This window comes from Cenococcum geophilum (assembly GCF_001692895.1).
Source record: "Cenococcum geophilum 1.58 unplaced genomic scaffold K441scaffold_6, whole genome shotgun sequence".
In the NCBI taxonomy this organism is placed as follows: Eukaryota; Fungi; Ascomycota; class Dothideomycetes; order Gloniales; family Gloniaceae; genus Cenococcum; species Cenococcum geophilum.
Genome location: NW_027137564.1, coordinates 1916624 through 1932273, shown reverse-complemented (window position 1 = coordinate 1932273; position 15650 = coordinate 1916624). Strand labels below are relative to the sequence as shown.

Sequence of the window (15650 nt, the reverse complement as noted above, 5' to 3'; positions counted from 1 at the left end):
AGAGACGCTTGGCTCGTGGAAACTGATCCAAGCGTTATGACAAGGGCGACTTTCTGTGACCAGGCTACGCAGAGCCCTCCGCCATAACATGCGCATGGAGATGCGGTCGAGATAACATGGAAGTAAGAGTACCAAAGAGCCGAGGGCGGAGGATCGAGGATTCCGTCTCTACATCTCTTCCACACACCTATCCGTTACACTTTCCTACTCAAGCCCCACCAACCGTTGACAGGTCGTCTTCAATGAATATAGATACGAGCGAAGGCGGACTAATTCAGGGTCTAACAAGGCTTGACAACATGGTAGAGGAAGCTATGTGTGCCTGAATTTGAGGAGCGCAGATAAACTGTTAAGTCAGACACCCACGTCTAGTCAATCAGTCGTGCGACAGCATATTCGGAGGCAAGGAGACTCTGTGATATCATTTCTGGCGTACGCCGTGTCTTTCGAGCATAATGCGAAGTTCAATCAAGAGATCATTGGACGTTGCAATGCCCACAGGACCCATGACCCATCCTTAACGCCTTGTTTTCCCTTCTTCTCAACCCACACCACGGAATTCCTCAATCTACCATCTTCCCTTCACCCCAGCCCTTCCTCTTCACTCCCAATTCCACTGCTGCCGCTCCCCAATCGCTGCCATGATTGTGTCCTTTGTCCTTCGACTCGCCCGCTATGCCCGCCCTTGCAAGCCCTTGCTCTTCGGTTAGGACCGTCAGCAGGCCGAATACGACCGGCACCCCAGCATCTAGCTGGATGCGCATCAGACCATGGCTAACCGCATCCGCAATGTACTCGAAGTGCATCGTCTCTCCCTTTATGAGAACACCAATGGCAATAATGGCGTCAAACGGCGCGGTGGATGCGCCGGACGGTTGGTTGATGGAAGGAGTTGGAGATATGAGAGTGGTCGACAGGTCTGTGGTCGAGGATGACAGGAGGTCCGTGGCCGCGCTTACAAGGCCAGCGCCGGACGAGGACGACTGAATTTGGGAGGAGGCGTACATGCTTTTAGAGATCTGCTTAGCCATTGAATGATTGAAATGGCACCAGCACACTTCTGCAGATATCTTAGCCAACGTAGGGATTTAACGTACCGCTGCGCTGCAAATGGTAATTCATAGCTGCCCGGAACACTCTGTATAACGATATTCTCCTCTTTAACGCCGGCGTCGGCAAGAGCCTTCGTCGCGCCGCTTAACAGTGCATCAATAATTGCCGTATTCCACCTAGCATGGACGATGCCGATCCGAAGCCCTGATCCTGTAGGTTATTGTCAGAAAAGACTGCTCTGAAGCAGGTGGATAGGGAAACCATAATCAAAGCTCCGACCATCGTATGACTTTGCCTCTCCCGGGCCTTTGAGAGATGCCATGGCTAAGACAGCTGTAGGAGCTTGGGCAAAATACAGAAAGCAAGACGCGGACAGTTCAAGACTGCCTTCAACAAAAGTAATTAAGAGGAATTACGTTGTGCTTCGCGCTGGGTAGAGGTCTCGGAGGGGAGGTTTCGGAGGGGCTGGTTCCTTGCATGCCCCACCAGAAAGACATGGGTGACTAGCCCAGATCGTCAGCTTATAGAGGGCGCATCAAAAGAGGGCGTCAAAAGCAATATTAAAATGGTAGTTGAATGAGTAATTCATATCCGTGTTCTGAAGCAATACTAGCTAAAGACTCTTCGCTTTCCCTTCCTTCGTCTTCCCACAATATAGGACGGCAGGACCAACACCGAATTTAATCCCAGACCCAAATTACTTAAGCCCATAGCCAGCTGAGCATCCTCGCCCGACGCCACGTCCTGAACCATCTCCTACTCCACAGTAACCGACTTAGCAAGATTGCGAGGCATGTCGACATTAAGACCCTCGCCAACAGCCATCCAGTAGGCCATAAGCTGCAGAGGAATGACATTGATGAGACCTTGAAGGCAGTCGACATTACGAGGCACTTCAATCTTGTCCGTCTTGTCTGCAGGGAACTCGGCATCTTTCTCATTGCAGATGATGATTGGACGACCCTTTCGGGCAATCACTTGCTGGTAGGCATTTAGGGACTTGGCAAAAATATCGTCACGAGTGAGAATCATGACGATGGGCAGGTTCTCGTCAACAAGAGCAAGAACGCCGTGTTTAAGCTCTCCAGACATGACGGCCTCACAGTGAAGGTAAGAGATTTCCTTGATCTTAAGAGCACCTACAATATGATTAGTGGAAGTAATATAATATATAGATCCGGAGCGTCCTTACCTTCCAGAGCAGTGGCGTGCTGCGCGCCGCGTCCAAGGAGCAGCAAGCTCTTCTGGTCCTTGAATCTCTCGCAAAGTTTCTTGATGGATTCATCCAGCTTGAGAACCTCCTTGAATTGATCCGAGACCTTCCCAAGGCCATCCATGATTTCCTCACGCCTCTTCTGCTTTGAGGCACGATCCTCGCTGAGGGAGAGGGCAAACATAACCATGCAGACAAATTGAGAGGTGTAAGCTTTGGTGGACGCAACACCGATTTCTGGACCGGCATTGATATGGACACCGCAGTGAGTAAGCAGAGAAATGGAGGAGCCAACGACGTTGACAATACCAACAGTCAACGCACCCCGTTCCAGGCAGTAACGCAGAGCCATCAGGGAGTCGGCAGTCTCTCCGGACTGAGAGACAAATACGCATGTATCGTCACGGAAAACCGGAGCCTGTCGATCCAAGAAGTCGGAAGCTAATTCAACTGCAATTGGAATCTCCGTCAATTCCTCAAAAATACCACGCACTGCCATGCAAGAGTGGAAGCTGGTTCCGCAGGCAATGAAAATAATCCTTCGGCAACGCCTAATAGTAGCAATGTATTGGCGAAGACCGCCGAGAGTAACCTTCTTCTCAACGGGGTCAAGACGACCACGCATGGCGTTGATGACCGACTCCGGCTGCTCGAAAATCTCCTTCTGCATAAAATGGTCGAATCTTCCCTTCATGATCTCTTGGAGCTCGATTTCCAAGGTCTGGATTGCACGAACATTGGAAGCGCCGTCGTCCTTGCGAAGACGATGAATGTTGAGAGAGCCCTCATGAATGTGTGCGATATCGTCATCCTCCAAGTACAACACTTTCTTGGTATGCTCGACGATAGCAGATGGATCGGAAGAGAGGAAGAATTCTGTCGGCATGGGAGCACCATTGTCGGAGAGGAAAGCGCGCGACTGCGACCGGTGGAGAAGTGACTTGTCCGGAGGAGCAAGAAGGTTGTTGGTCTTTTTCAAGGCAACATTCTGGGAGGCACGCTCAGCCGGTAGAGCTGTGCCTTCATCGGTGTACTCTACATCGACGAAGTCCACCTTCATCTTTTTCTGTGTCCGCACACCGACAACCAAGGGCGAACCCTTACGAGCCGCAATAACCTCATGTGGGTAGTGAACCGACTTCAACAGGAGACCAAAAGCACCCTGGAGCTCCTTTATGACCGCCTTGGCAAGGACGGGGAAATCAATGTCTGGGTGCTCATCGTAGATGTATTTGGCGAGCTTTGCAATGGCCTCAGTATCGGTCTCGGTCTCGAATTTGAAACCTTTGCCCTCTAGAAGAGCCTTCAGTTCCTTATAGTTGGTAATGATACCGTTGTGGACAACAGCAAATTCCCAGTTGGGGTCCGACCTGTGATGTCCAGCAGTCAGCCAATCCGCTCTGCTTTAGCTAATTTCTTTGGCGGTGGAGCTGGGTTGCACGCTAAGAATGCAAATTTGATGGGGGTTTCAGATTGCTGACAGAGCGTCGCCCCTCAAGAGGCTTACCTGTGGGGATGGCAGTTCACGCGAGATGGACGACCGTGGGTAGCCCAGCGAGTGTGTGCAATGCCAGCGTGAGAGTCGAAGGCCTTGTTGAGATCTGGCTTGGACTCGTCGCAGAGCTTCCTCAATGCAGCGACCTTGCCAACCTCCTTGAAAGCATAAACCTCATTCTTCTTGTCACCATCGATTGCCAGACCAGCGGAATCGTAGCCACGATATTCTAGACGGGAGAGGCCTGCAACGATGCAAACGTTAGCTACAGCCAAGGCCAGGTGGGTTGCAAAGTGGGGGGAGGGGATGCCGGGAGACTTGCCATTGATCAATGTGTCGAGAATGTATTTCCTGTCCTTCTCAACTAGGTAATTGATATAGCCAAAGATTCCACTTCGCTTGTGTCAGTTTTCCAAAGCGACAGGCGGTGGCAGGTGGGGATAGCTTACCACATTGCGAATGTAAACAAAAAATAGTCGTGCACGTTATTCAATAGCGATCGTAAAAATTGTAGCGGGACAATTGAAGTTGGAAAGAGTTTGGTGGATCGGTGGAGAAAGGAGAGAAGGAGGGGAGTGGTCGGGATAGTGTTAATATTTGTGTGGTGGCTTTATATGTCAAGCAGCAGGGCCAAGAACACCTCTCCACAAAAAACATTGGCTCGGCTGCCAGAAGGGCAGAAAGGCTACTGTAGCCTCGCGTCCCCTGTTTCGCTATGAGGCCGTGGCGCAGCGAATGAAACAGTCGCCCGCGCGAAGTCACATCTTCTCCTTTTCATGGCCTGGGATATCGATGGCAGTAGGTAAGCTCTACAGACTCTCCCTGATTCTGCCATTTCGTCACCGCGAGGGTGCGCTGTGGGCTCAGGGTGGCTCCATGCCTAGCGCTGCTTTGCCCACTTTTTGTTCCTGGCCTGGCGACTTTCTCAAGGATCAGTGAGGCGCAGTGTAGTAAATATAGAAACGCTTGATGCGGCCGCACCTCAAGAGCCGCCTCAAATTTTTTTCTCTCCGACCCATTATTTCACAAATAACTCACTAATACATGAATTCCGCAATCCTTGTAAACTTCGTAAAGTCGTTCAATCCTGACGTCGAAGCCGTCGATTAAGCCTTGGCTTAACGCCACCGCACACACCCTAGCTTGTAGACCCGCACGAAACCGTTTATAAAAGGCTTCCACAAGGGACCCCTACACATGCGTAACGCAGACTTAAAAGATTTCGTAAAATAAGGCAGTATTTTAAGCTTGCAGTATCTCGCTTACACACCTATATCAGGTAAAGTTACTTAGTAATCGTTGCGATCAATCAAGCAGTGATGTAGTTATAGACTTAACGTCTTAGCAGCTCCTTTTACTACCCTCATTTTCCCCGCGATAGGACCACCTATGTCACGACTTTTAGAGGCAGTATATCTCTTAGCACGCCAGTTTGCGTCCATCTGTTATCGATAAGGACTAGCTAATTAAATCAACCAAATCGAATCGTCCTGCTCAGGAATGTGAGGCTAGTAATATTTACAAAATCTTTACATAATAAAACGATCTATATAGCTTATTCCCTAGAGTTTAGTCGCTCAATATAAGGTAACCAACACTCGTCCTTTCTACAGAACGGAATCTAACATATTTTACACCCAAAATGTGTCCTCGGCGGCTCGCACAGTCTATGTAGGTGCACGCGTAATTAAGAGTCTGGTGTTTTGGTGTTCCGCGCACGGACTAGATTCTAAATGGACGCTGATGTGTTAAGGGATAGTGCCGATCAAGCCTCAGGTAACGTCGAAGACGTGATCCTGGGGCAGCGGCTCTCGCGGAGGCTCGGAAGGAGGTGATCGCAATGAGGGAGGTCGTCACCAAGTAGTCGGCAGGAAGGGGGGCTCAGTGGTAGATTACGAGGATAAGAAGCTGAGCAGGCTTCAAATACAGGTTCAGTCATAAGGAAGCTTTGATTTGATCGACAGGAGGCTCAACCAAGATCACAAAATCGCGCGACGTCACGATCGTCGTTTTGTTACCACAAGAAGCACGACGTAAGATAGGCTCATTTTGAAACCTCAAAAAATACAAGGCTCGGCGCCAGCTCGTGCAGGAGGCTAAGCATGGCCCCCTTGCAGAATCTCTCGCCCAAATCAGCATCCTCTAAGCCGTATTCAAACTCCCTGCAGACCACCTGAATTAGCCCCAACTAGTGTAAAGAAATTTGCGAAATCCATGTAATAGCTCACCAATAGCTCGGTGGCCAAACTCATCATATCCCACGCATTGGGCATGTAGATATGTGCGCTTACCTAGGGAGAAACCTGGAATGCAGCCAAAATCCTCTCTCCTCCTAGGGTTCGCAAACGTCAGCTGCCTCTGCTCTGCACTCCAATATATCGTTCCAGCTCCCTGGAAGATCTTCATGCATCCCGGCAAGAATACCTGGCCGGGTCCTGCATGGCTGGGCGTATCAAGCTGTTTACCAGGTAGCTTCTCTAAACGACATATCTTGGCGAGGCTGAAGAGCTGAGAGAATCGCTTCGGTCCTCAACCTCACTGATTTCCGTGCTTCTCTGACAGCGAGGATAGGCTTCACCTTGCTTTTCACGCTTATTTCTTACATGAGGGGCCCACGGTGGCGAGATAGTGTGCTGAGTCTCGGGCGGCTTGCGTTTGAGCGCCTCAAAGGCTCGTCAAAAGCAATACAACCCTAGCCTCAGTGGATGAGCTGAACAGTTGTCTATCCAGTTAGAGGCTCCATTCAGCACGTTGACTCTTGCGGCGTTTGAGGGAGCTCGGAAGCTGAGAGAGCCTATCATGACGTGTCACGAATTACTCCAACATTACATATCAGGCGAGACAACCCGGCGCAATAGATGCACGACGAAAAACGCAAACGTTCGTGCTCATAGGCAGTGAAACTGAAATGCTTCGAAGTGCGCACTAACGAAGATGTCCGAAGCGATAAGAAGGGTACTAACATACCGATAGCGCAGTCAAATATCTCATATTATAATGCTACAAGCTATGATTATGCACTTCTAATACCTGTCCAATAAATTTCCTATGAGCCGGGATTAGGTATGAATGCTTGTTCCCATCTATTCTCACGCGTCGAGCATTATGCCTCTGTTGCGGGTATGTCTGGTATTCATCATTCTATGCATTTATTCGCACAATAAAATCACCCGTGACTCTTAACCACGTTGATTCCGAATTCGTTTGGGCATACCTTTCTCTCTCAATAGACTGTATACATGTGCTATTCTTTGGACATTTATTTATCCCCGAATCTTAATTGCTCTAAAATCCGGGGTTTTTACGTTATCCCATGCAGAGCACGCCGGTGTCAGGGCGAACACTAAGTGCTACAATGTGCTACAAAACTCAATTCACAAAGCCTGCCAAAGTAATTGCCAAATATATATATACGATTATTTGTATGCACATATGGTCAAATAGAGCTCTCTACGCGACTAATCCGATGCAATCGTGTAGCTGTCGATCGAGAGGCGATTACTGTCAGCTGCTGTCAGCCTAGCGTCGATCACTGCTATATCAATATTAGATCAGGGGTACCAGTGACCCACCCACCTCTTGTATATAATGAGGCTCTAGAGCCTCTTGCAATAGGACAGAGTTCTCATTCTAAATTGTTCGGTCAACAGTAGCAGTAGCCTGACCCCACTCCACCTTACCTCAGTTCAGTCTATAATCAAAGCCTCTAGTGGGACTAGTAGAAGGAGGGACCTTTGCAAGCGCATAATTATGTGCCGACTCTGCACTTAAAATAAAGTATTTATCTCCATTCCCGATCTGGGTTCATTAGTGAGAGACTCGATTAGTAGTCGCGATCATTTAAATGAGATTTTGTGTCAGACCACAGTTGGAAATATATCATAGAATTTTAGGTACTAAGTTCTCCTACCGCGTGGCTTGTAGGGTTCCTAAATTAGGAGGCAGTGCTTGGTAAATTTCCGCGGCTTCGCTGTCGGTGCGTGGGAAATCTTCCGTAACAGTGACGTCAACTGTATCAGTGTTGATCTGGTGCCGATCACTACTGTATTAGGGTTAGATCAGGGGTGCCTGTGACTCGCCCACCGTGTATTTATAGCGTGGATCAATCTACACACGAGCACACGAGTTCGTCCGACAATCAGAGTCATGACAAGTAGTCGTATGACCGAGCAGTTGGGTCGAGGATGTTCCGCTCTATGTCTCTTAAAACACGACATAAAATCGCCATCCTGATTACCAAATGCTGTCGGACTCGGTAGTTTTGGAGGCATACTGCTAGCCCTTCAGTTCTTCTTGCGCTACGGTTCGAAGCGGGTGGAGAAGGTCATGATGGTGGTGCAGTATTGGAAAGGCGGCACAGGTGGCACGGTTGGTATCGCAGCGGGATGGATGATGGATGCTGTACGAAGACGCCTGGAGTATTTGGAGAGGATTTTGGAAAGGATTTTGGGGGGATTTGAACGTAATTTGAAGGTGTAGCACCACGATGACGAGTGGAGGGGAAGAAGCTTTTTCTAATGGCGGATCGATGGCGCTGAAACAGCGAAACGTGCTTAGGCCAAACTGTCTATTTTAGGGCTGCATCCTCCGACGCGCACGCACCCACTGAGCGGCGAGGGGGTAACCGCCCACTCCACACATTCTCGCATCCAGGCAGCCTATCTGCTGCCCCGTGCGGCGCAGCTGGTGGGGATTTCTTGGAGGAGCCTCGAAGGAGTCTTGGGGAGGCCTTGGGCGTCTCCAGCATCTTGCTGTGCATCTTTGTACGTCTCGGGAGTGTGTGACCCAACATCAAACCTTGGAACCCTCCCGCTCGCAATGCCCCTCCTTCCCTAGGTAGGCAGTCTCTAGGCAGTCTCTAGGCAGACCTTGCGCAGTCCGTGGGCAGTCCCTCCCTCATCTGTAATAAAAAAAAACCTTCAGAATGCCGTTCCCTTCCTTGTACGTGTAAGATACTCGCCACAATCCGTGGCTGGGCACGTTGAATATTCTGATACAGGGGCGCTGGCTAATTTAACACCATGCCAATACTGCGGCACGGTGGAGAAGAGGCGGAGAGTAGATGGAACAGCTGGTGCAACGCCAATAACGCTTCTTTTCTTCCACGTCTATACCTTTCTGCCTCTACGTCTCTACACCTCCATTCTTCTATTCGTCCTCTCTTAGACGCTTTCTTCACTTCTTTGCCTCTTCGCTCGAGGAAGGCATCGTCCTTCTACCAAATATCCTTTCTTTCCCTTCGCTCATGCCCCTAGCCATCCTTTGGCTCAGAAAACCCCCCTATGAAGTCGCAATCAGTTTCAACTTCTCCACCAACTCCCTCCTAATTCGAACTCTATACCGCCCGTTCAACGCCACTATGCTAGTCTACTCCTTTCGCCGTCAGCTCGTGCTGTTGTCGTTCCTTGCCTTTTTCTTTTTCGTCACCTTCAGAGAATCGCCCAATTTGAACAATCTAGATTATGATGAGTTGTCTTTTGGCTCTCTTTCTAGCCCTTCGCCGGGCGTTGCACCCGAAAATTCGTCTAAGCCTGCATCCCAGAAATCATCGGCGCCCGATATCGTTGACATGCCAGAGGAAAGACCTTCACTTACAACAATGAACCCGGAAACACACCTATACTCTACAGGAACAATCGCTAGTTCCTCTAAAGCGCCTATACCAATAAACAAGTTGGATTATATGGCGAACATGCTCAAATGGAATAGACCGGGGAAGGGGAATAAACATTGGCCACCTTATGGGGATTATCACCACAGTGATTATGACCCGAACAGGTGGGAGGGATTTGACATGTACGTCTTAGTAGCTAGTTGGGCAATGGTGCCTGGTTTACCCCATCCTAAATGCTTACGGTTTCTCTTGTATCAGGGATCATAGGATATATGACAACGGCGTCGAGCAGCTGAGTGACACCGCCAAGTCTTCGTTATTACCATATCTTCCATACCCGAAATATAATAGCCCAGAATGGCGAGAGGAGTGGAAGGGAGAGTACGTCGCGTGCAAAGGAGCAAGGGGAGTGCCATTGAACATCAGCAAAGAAGACCAGGTTATGGCATATCGTGGTCTACCTAAGGACTTCCCGGAGTCTTTCGTCAGCAGGCCCGATGTTATCGGGCTCGATTCGAATGTATGCTTTGACCGCTACTCGCGTTATGGTCCCTATGGCTTCGACGACTCTATTGGCAGGACGCAGGTAGAGTGGAAGAATGTCAAGTGGGGTGAGTTACAGAACCAATGCCTCGAGCAGAACCAGGGGCGGTACCGTCCAGAGGCCCGGAACTTTGCGAACATGACGCCCGGCATTGAGTTCAACGAGGAACTCCCGGCTACTACCTCAATACATGCAGAGTCGAAAAGGACCAATCCCAGTGAACCACCCGTTTCATACCATTCACGCACCGCGGTTTTGATCCGTGGGTATGAGGGCTACACCTACGAAGAGAATGATATTCAGGCCATCCGAGCCATGATAACGGAGCTCTCCCTCTTCTCTGGCGGTGAATACCAAGTCTTCCTTTTTGTCAACATAAAGAGTCATGACTTGGCCATTTTCTCGGACCCGGAGCTTTACAAGGAAACCCTCAAACAACATGTCCCGGAAGAGCTTCGTGATATTGCAATCCTCTGGTCCGAGGCTATCTTCAAGTCTTGGTATCCAAATGTCACAAACTGGCAAGTTTACTGGCACCAATTTATGTGCGTGCAGTGGTTCTCGTATACGCACCCCGAATTTGACTATGTTTGGAACTGGGAAACAGACGCTAGATATATAGGGAATCACTACCACTTCTTCTCCCGCGTGGCCGACTTTGCAGCCAAACAACCCAGAAAGCTCCTCTGGGAGCGGAATAAACGCTACTACTTACCGGCCATCCACGGTAACAACTACTCCGCCTTCGTCGAGGACACAAACGAAAAGATCCTGGATTCATTTGCTAAAGACAAGATTCCACCCCCGGTATGGGGCCCACAGCCGTATCCAGAGGCCGAACCTCCACAGGTTCCTGTCGGTCCTGCACCCCCCACGACTCAAGAGGAAGACAAGTTCTCCTGGGGCGTAGGCGAAGAGGCGGATTTCATCACGCTCCTCCCCATGTTCGACCCCCGCGACACCGAATGGTCCTACAAAGACAAAATCTGGAACTACGTCCCAGGTGTCCACCCCGAATTTACCGGCGACTACCCCACCGATATACACTTCAAGCACCCCAAGTTTAAGGAGCTGAACCGCAGGGTGTTCATTAATACCGTCGTCAGGTTCTCGAAGGGCTTGCTGCGCGCAATGCACGATGAGAATGTTGTGGGCCGGGCCATGGTCGCAGAGATGTGGCCCAGCACCGCTGCCCTCCAGCACGGATTGAAAGCCGTGTATGCACCCCATCCCATCTGGGGTGACCGTCACTGGGATGCGCTCTACAGTGACCTTATCTTTAATGCCGACGACAGAGTAGACGGCAAGTGGGGAGAGGGGAGAGACTCTGTCTACAATCATGACCGCGAGTATAATTTCCAAGGATGGAGCTGGTATTATGCGTCCAAGTTCCCGAGGATACTGTATCGACAGTGGCTAGGGTGGAGGGTTAAGACGCATGAGTTTGCCCAAGAAGAGAGGGTTGTGGGAGAGGAGCTAGGGAAGGGAACGGGCATGTGTCTGCCAGGGATGATACTGCATCCTGTAAAGCGAATGGCTAAGGATAGAGAGAGTTTGCGAAGATGACCTAGTGGAGAAAGAAGGGGAATGACTAGCCTGGAGCTGAGTGTGTTTTGGGTAGAAAATTGCAAAGGCGGGAAAGGAATGGGCGTTTGCGAAGGCGAAGGAGAGTTGTATACCCTCTGGAATTTTCTTCGTTTCTCTTTCTCTTTCTCTTTTCAGGGATCAGAGATCCCAAATTCTTGGCTAGAGGCCAGAATTTAACTGTACATAGATCATACATGCGCCTAAACACTGCGCATAGCCTTTTGATGGCTGGGGATATGTGAACCCCGCTGTTCTAGATGTAGATAAAAAGTTAGGATTTTTTTCTCGAGTTAGGTTGGCCATAAATTTGTCAGAAGATGATATTAAAATTATTTTTTAGCCTACCGTGTGTGCGTGATAAATACTGCTTTGAGGTAATCCAATCCTGTAGCACTTCGAGTTTTTTACAGAAATCTTTCCATATATGTCTATTCAATTACCTTGTCTATATCCGCTACCTCACCTAAACCTCTTGGATATATATATTCCTCCTTGCAACACTCCATCCTTACGGTTTACACTATTCAGGCATTTCATGAACAATCTCCTCCCTTACCCTCGGAAAATCTTGCTCCTTAATTTGGGCCCTACCCCTCTCACTCCTTCCCATGCCGCCTCCTCTAGCCTCTGTTTCAGCCCACTCCTTCAGCGAAAACTTCGCTGGCTGACCGTCTGTCTCCCGACCAATCTCTTCAAAATCAAAAATACGGTAATCTGCATTCGCATACCTTGTACCGCTAACGGCGCACCTCAGGAAAGCCGAGTGGCTGACGACTGCAATAACCTTCTCGGGTCGATTATAGAGAGCACGTAGGCAGGCCTGCCCTCGAGCTAGTACGGCGATTTTGGTGAAGAGGTAAGGGTTGGATTCAGGAGTGGTTTTGTTGGGATAGACAGAGTCGACTGCGCTGAAATCGAGGGTATTAAACTCGGCAGATAGGGTAGAGAGGTTGGAGCCGGTGTCGCAAGGGCTATCGGAGCTCTCTGGGCGTTGTTAGCGGCGTGGAGTGGTCAGAGAGATTGCTGGTAAGAAAGCGTGGGAAGCGTCTGAAGTGGATGGAGATGGGGTATGTGCGCGTTTTTATAAGTATCGTGACTGTAGATATTATATGCAGAAGACTAGAAGAAGTGTGTTGCACGTCCTGAACCAACGTGGCTACACGCTTGCGCACGGGAGTGAAAAGAATTGAAGTGAGAAAGAGAGCTGAAAATTTGATTTGTTGGCAAAGCGGAACATTCTTTCTGCTATTAGAAGCGCAATAAGGCACGATGGCTCGGAGAGTAGAACTAGAGGATTTATGTCTTAGGTGAAGCCCACTTATACGGATTTCTATAATGGAAGGTCATAAATTTTTTCAACCTCACCTTGCCATCCGGCGTCAGGCATCACCGGAACTCCCCTTTCAATCAACCAACCTAGGCATAATGTCGCCGTCTGGAGGGTCCTTCGCATGGGACTGACAACTATGAGCTTTACCTCGTTTGCCAACGGGAGGTTTTTTAAATTCTCTTGTAATGTTTGGCATTGCTTGATGCCGAGTTCTGACAGTGCTGGATCAGGAATGCTGTAATCCCGTGTGGAAAAATCAGCAGGGAGTGGCTAGGAGGGACGGGTTGACTTATTCTCGACATTGTGGAGGGCTTGGGCGTGCCTTATTAGGATGAGGGTTGGTGACATTGAACTTGGTAGGCTAAAGTACTGGTGAGGAGCAAGAGTGTAGTTTGTGGTTTCCGTGTCACGGGAGGCGTGATCCATTGCCATTCCACCATAACTACAAAGTTGGAAGAGGCTGAAAACGCATTATTCGCCCCTTACATCTTCAAGCAGCGCTCGCAACTAGGTGTGTCTATACTAAACTCCCAGTTCTAGTAGAATATCGTACAATGCCCACCTACTCTTCCATTTTATCATCCGTCTTCTCGTCTTCATCGTCTTCACCCTCCAATGCCTTCTTCGCCAACCGCTCCGCCTCCTCTCTGAGCTCCTTGGGCACCTCCTCATGCCTACCCTTCGTAGGACCGTCTAGAGAGCTAACCCATGTCATTTCCAGCTCAAAGTCCTTGTCCTTGCTGTCCTCGTGCGCGACGTAGATAATACGGGCCGCTTCCTTGACGCCTTCTTCAAGGGTGAGGTTGCCTGCTGCGAGATCTAGCTTCTCAAGCTCGGATTTAGCGGATTGTCGGCCCTTGCCTGTTGCGGCGCCGTAATAACCCTAAGGTGATGTTAGCTGTTAACTCAACGTGATTTAGAGACGATCTGACACACCCAGTAGAGCCCACTAGGCTCAATCATATAGAGGAATGGTCCACCATGTTTGGATCCTGATTTCTTCCCTCCCGCACCAAATGATGGTCCTGATCCAACTTGTCCATCGACGGGTACTTCTATTTCCGGGTCCCAACCTCCGACAATGGAAGTCACACCAAATGGCCGAACGCTTGAGTATAGAGTGTATACCTGGACATAGCTGCCCATGCGGTTTGCGAGGGCTGAGGTTGGGATCGGGGCTTTGTAGAATCTCCTCCACTCGGCTGCCTCGTCGCGAGCTCGGGAAACGAAGTGACGGCCATCGGGTAGGAGTCCTGAGGAGACCTTGCGGAATAACCAAGTTAGATACAATTGAATAGCAAAATGGGGAATCGTGCAATTTTCTAGCTGACAAAACCGAGAGTGCTTACAACGCCCATATTCCGGTCTATAGTAGCTATCCGCTTGTTCGCTCCATGCTTGAGTAGTCTGCTAGTGACGAGCTTCTCCAATGCGAGTACGACACCGTCTTTGCACCTTATACCGATTGCTGTACCGCCGTTTTCCACCGCCTTGACTGCGTATTCGACCTGCAGGATGCTGAGCGCGATGATATTATGAAGGAGGAGAAAGGATGGTAAGGTAGTACCTGAAAGTTTCTGCCATCGGGAGAGAAGACGGAGTTCGAAAGATCGTAGCCCGTGCCTATTGATGTCTGTTGCGGCGGTCAGAAGGACAGCTTGGAAAACAATGTGGGAGTTGAAGGTTCACCATGGTGGTAAGTGGTAAGGAGAGCGAGAGTTGGAGATTAGAGGAAAGCGGGCGACTTGGAGTAGGGAAGACGCAAAGAGAAAGAGTTAGAGGTTAGAGTGGTATTGATGGGAGTTCAAGGCTGCATAGCGACTGCGCGTTAAGCTTGCTATCTTGTTCCAGTTAGTGCTGATGGAAGGTCAATCTAATCGTAAGGATCTCTTGGCGAGAATCTCTCCAGACCAGGTACAGTACATACATACAGTACATATGGTATACCAATATATCCTGTAACCTATAGTATATCGAGGTAGCATTGCATAACCTGGAATTTAGTATGCCCTTTGAATATACATATATTCATTCACCAGCTTCGCCGCGCTCTATGTTTCATGGCATGCGTACTTTAATGGGAGTCTCTAGCAGTTCCCGCTATCTCCAGCAGTCTTTCCACTCCACTGGTGTATCCCGTCGCATCAGCAGTGGTGCCTTCGTGGAGATGTTACGTATCCGCGTCATGCTTCCTCGGACAACTCAATATATATATATGCAGCTGCTTGCAAGGATGGGTTTTGCCTTGCCGCTCTTTCTTATCGGAGCACCGTGTTGCTCCCCGACTGTCTCTTGTTACCGAACTTCCCCGGGATCTCCCCGGTCTGCTGCGCGAACAGAGAGAAGAAATTTTCTGACAACGCTTCTGCCGCTGCTTGTTGATGAGCTGTCCTGTCAAGGGAACAAAAAGGCGAGTCTAGGGCGGCGCCTATTGGTTCTCTTTGAGAGTATCGGTTGCTAGCGGGACATTATATGTTTCATGGCTTTCCTTACTGGCCCGCCGCGCCCAGTGCATGGCCTGCTCTTCCTCCAACGAGATCCTTTCAGGAACGCATGACCATATCGGTAGGCGACGCCTCCGCTACATAAATGAATCACGCTGCCAGCACCACAACTCCCCTAACAGCCATAGACTGCTATTTTCACCCACCTGCGTAACGCCTTGTAACGCCTTGTAACTCGTTCCTCTTATCTCGTTAGACTTGGTGGACTAGGGCGATATTCACCCGGCCCTCACACAAAGGGACTTCCCAAAGACGCAACCCACGCGTCGGAGCGCTGCAAGAAATACATCAGAGAGGCTCCGGACAACGG

At 49.7% G+C, this 15650-nt stretch overlaps 5 protein-coding genes across 5 annotated transcripts; 1 reads left to right on the top strand and 4 right to left on the bottom strand.

The window, feature by feature from the left end:
- Positions 1-411: 411 nt before the first annotated feature.
- Positions 412-1509, bottom strand: K441DRAFT_653917 (Lumazine synthase). Its single transcript, XM_067647612.1, has 3 exons — positions 1333-1509; positions 1098-1263; positions 412-1008 (listed from the first exon to the last, which is right to left on the bottom strand). The coding sequence occupies exons 1-3, from the start codon at positions 1373-1375 to the stop codon at positions 564-566; spliced, it is 654 nt and encodes a 217-aa protein (XP_067508142.1). The 5' UTR covers positions 1376-1509; the 3' UTR covers positions 412-563.
- A 139-nt stretch (positions 1510-1648) lies between these two features.
- K441DRAFT_653916 (glucosamine-fructose-6-phosphate aminotransferase) lies at positions 1649-4338 on the bottom strand. The gene is made up of 5 exons (XM_067647611.1): positions 4211-4338; positions 4084-4154; positions 3774-4005; positions 2246-3636; positions 1649-2192 (listed from the first exon to the last, which is right to left on the bottom strand). Exons 1-5 carry the CDS (start codon positions 4213-4215, stop codon positions 1810-1812), a joined length of 2082 nt encoding a protein of 693 aa, XP_067508141.1. The 5' UTR covers positions 4216-4338; the 3' UTR covers positions 1649-1809.
- A 5022-nt stretch (positions 4339-9360) lies between these two features.
- Positions 9361-11485, top strand: K441DRAFT_542340 (uncharacterized protein; the record flags this gene model as incomplete). Its single annotated transcript, XM_067642684.1, has 2 exons — positions 9361-9557; positions 9634-11485. 2 exons carry the CDS (start codon positions 9361-9363, stop codon positions 11483-11485), a joined length of 2049 nt encoding a protein of 682 aa, XP_067508140.1.
- A 330-nt stretch (positions 11486-11815) lies between these two features.
- On the bottom strand, positions 11816-13209 carry K441DRAFT_653914 (phosphoglycerate mutase-like protein). Its single transcript, XM_067647610.1, has 3 exons — positions 13130-13209; positions 12872-13081; positions 11816-12490 (listed from the first exon to the last, which is right to left on the bottom strand). The coding sequence occupies exons 1-3, from the start codon at positions 13182-13184 to the stop codon at positions 12027-12029; spliced, it is 729 nt and encodes a 242-aa protein (XP_067508139.1). The 5' UTR covers positions 13185-13209; the 3' UTR covers positions 11816-12026.
- K441DRAFT_653913 (N-terminal nucleophile aminohydrolase) lies at positions 13209-15024 on the bottom strand. The gene is made up of 5 exons (XM_067647609.1): positions 14526-15024; positions 14404-14469; positions 14186-14344; positions 13773-14099; positions 13209-13719 (listed from the first exon to the last, which is right to left on the bottom strand). The coding sequence occupies exons 1-5, from the start codon at positions 14526-14528 to the stop codon at positions 13399-13401; spliced, it is 876 nt and encodes a 291-aa protein (XP_067508138.1). The 5' UTR covers positions 14529-15024; the 3' UTR covers positions 13209-13398.
- Between the last annotated feature and the right edge of the window lie 626 nt (positions 15025-15650).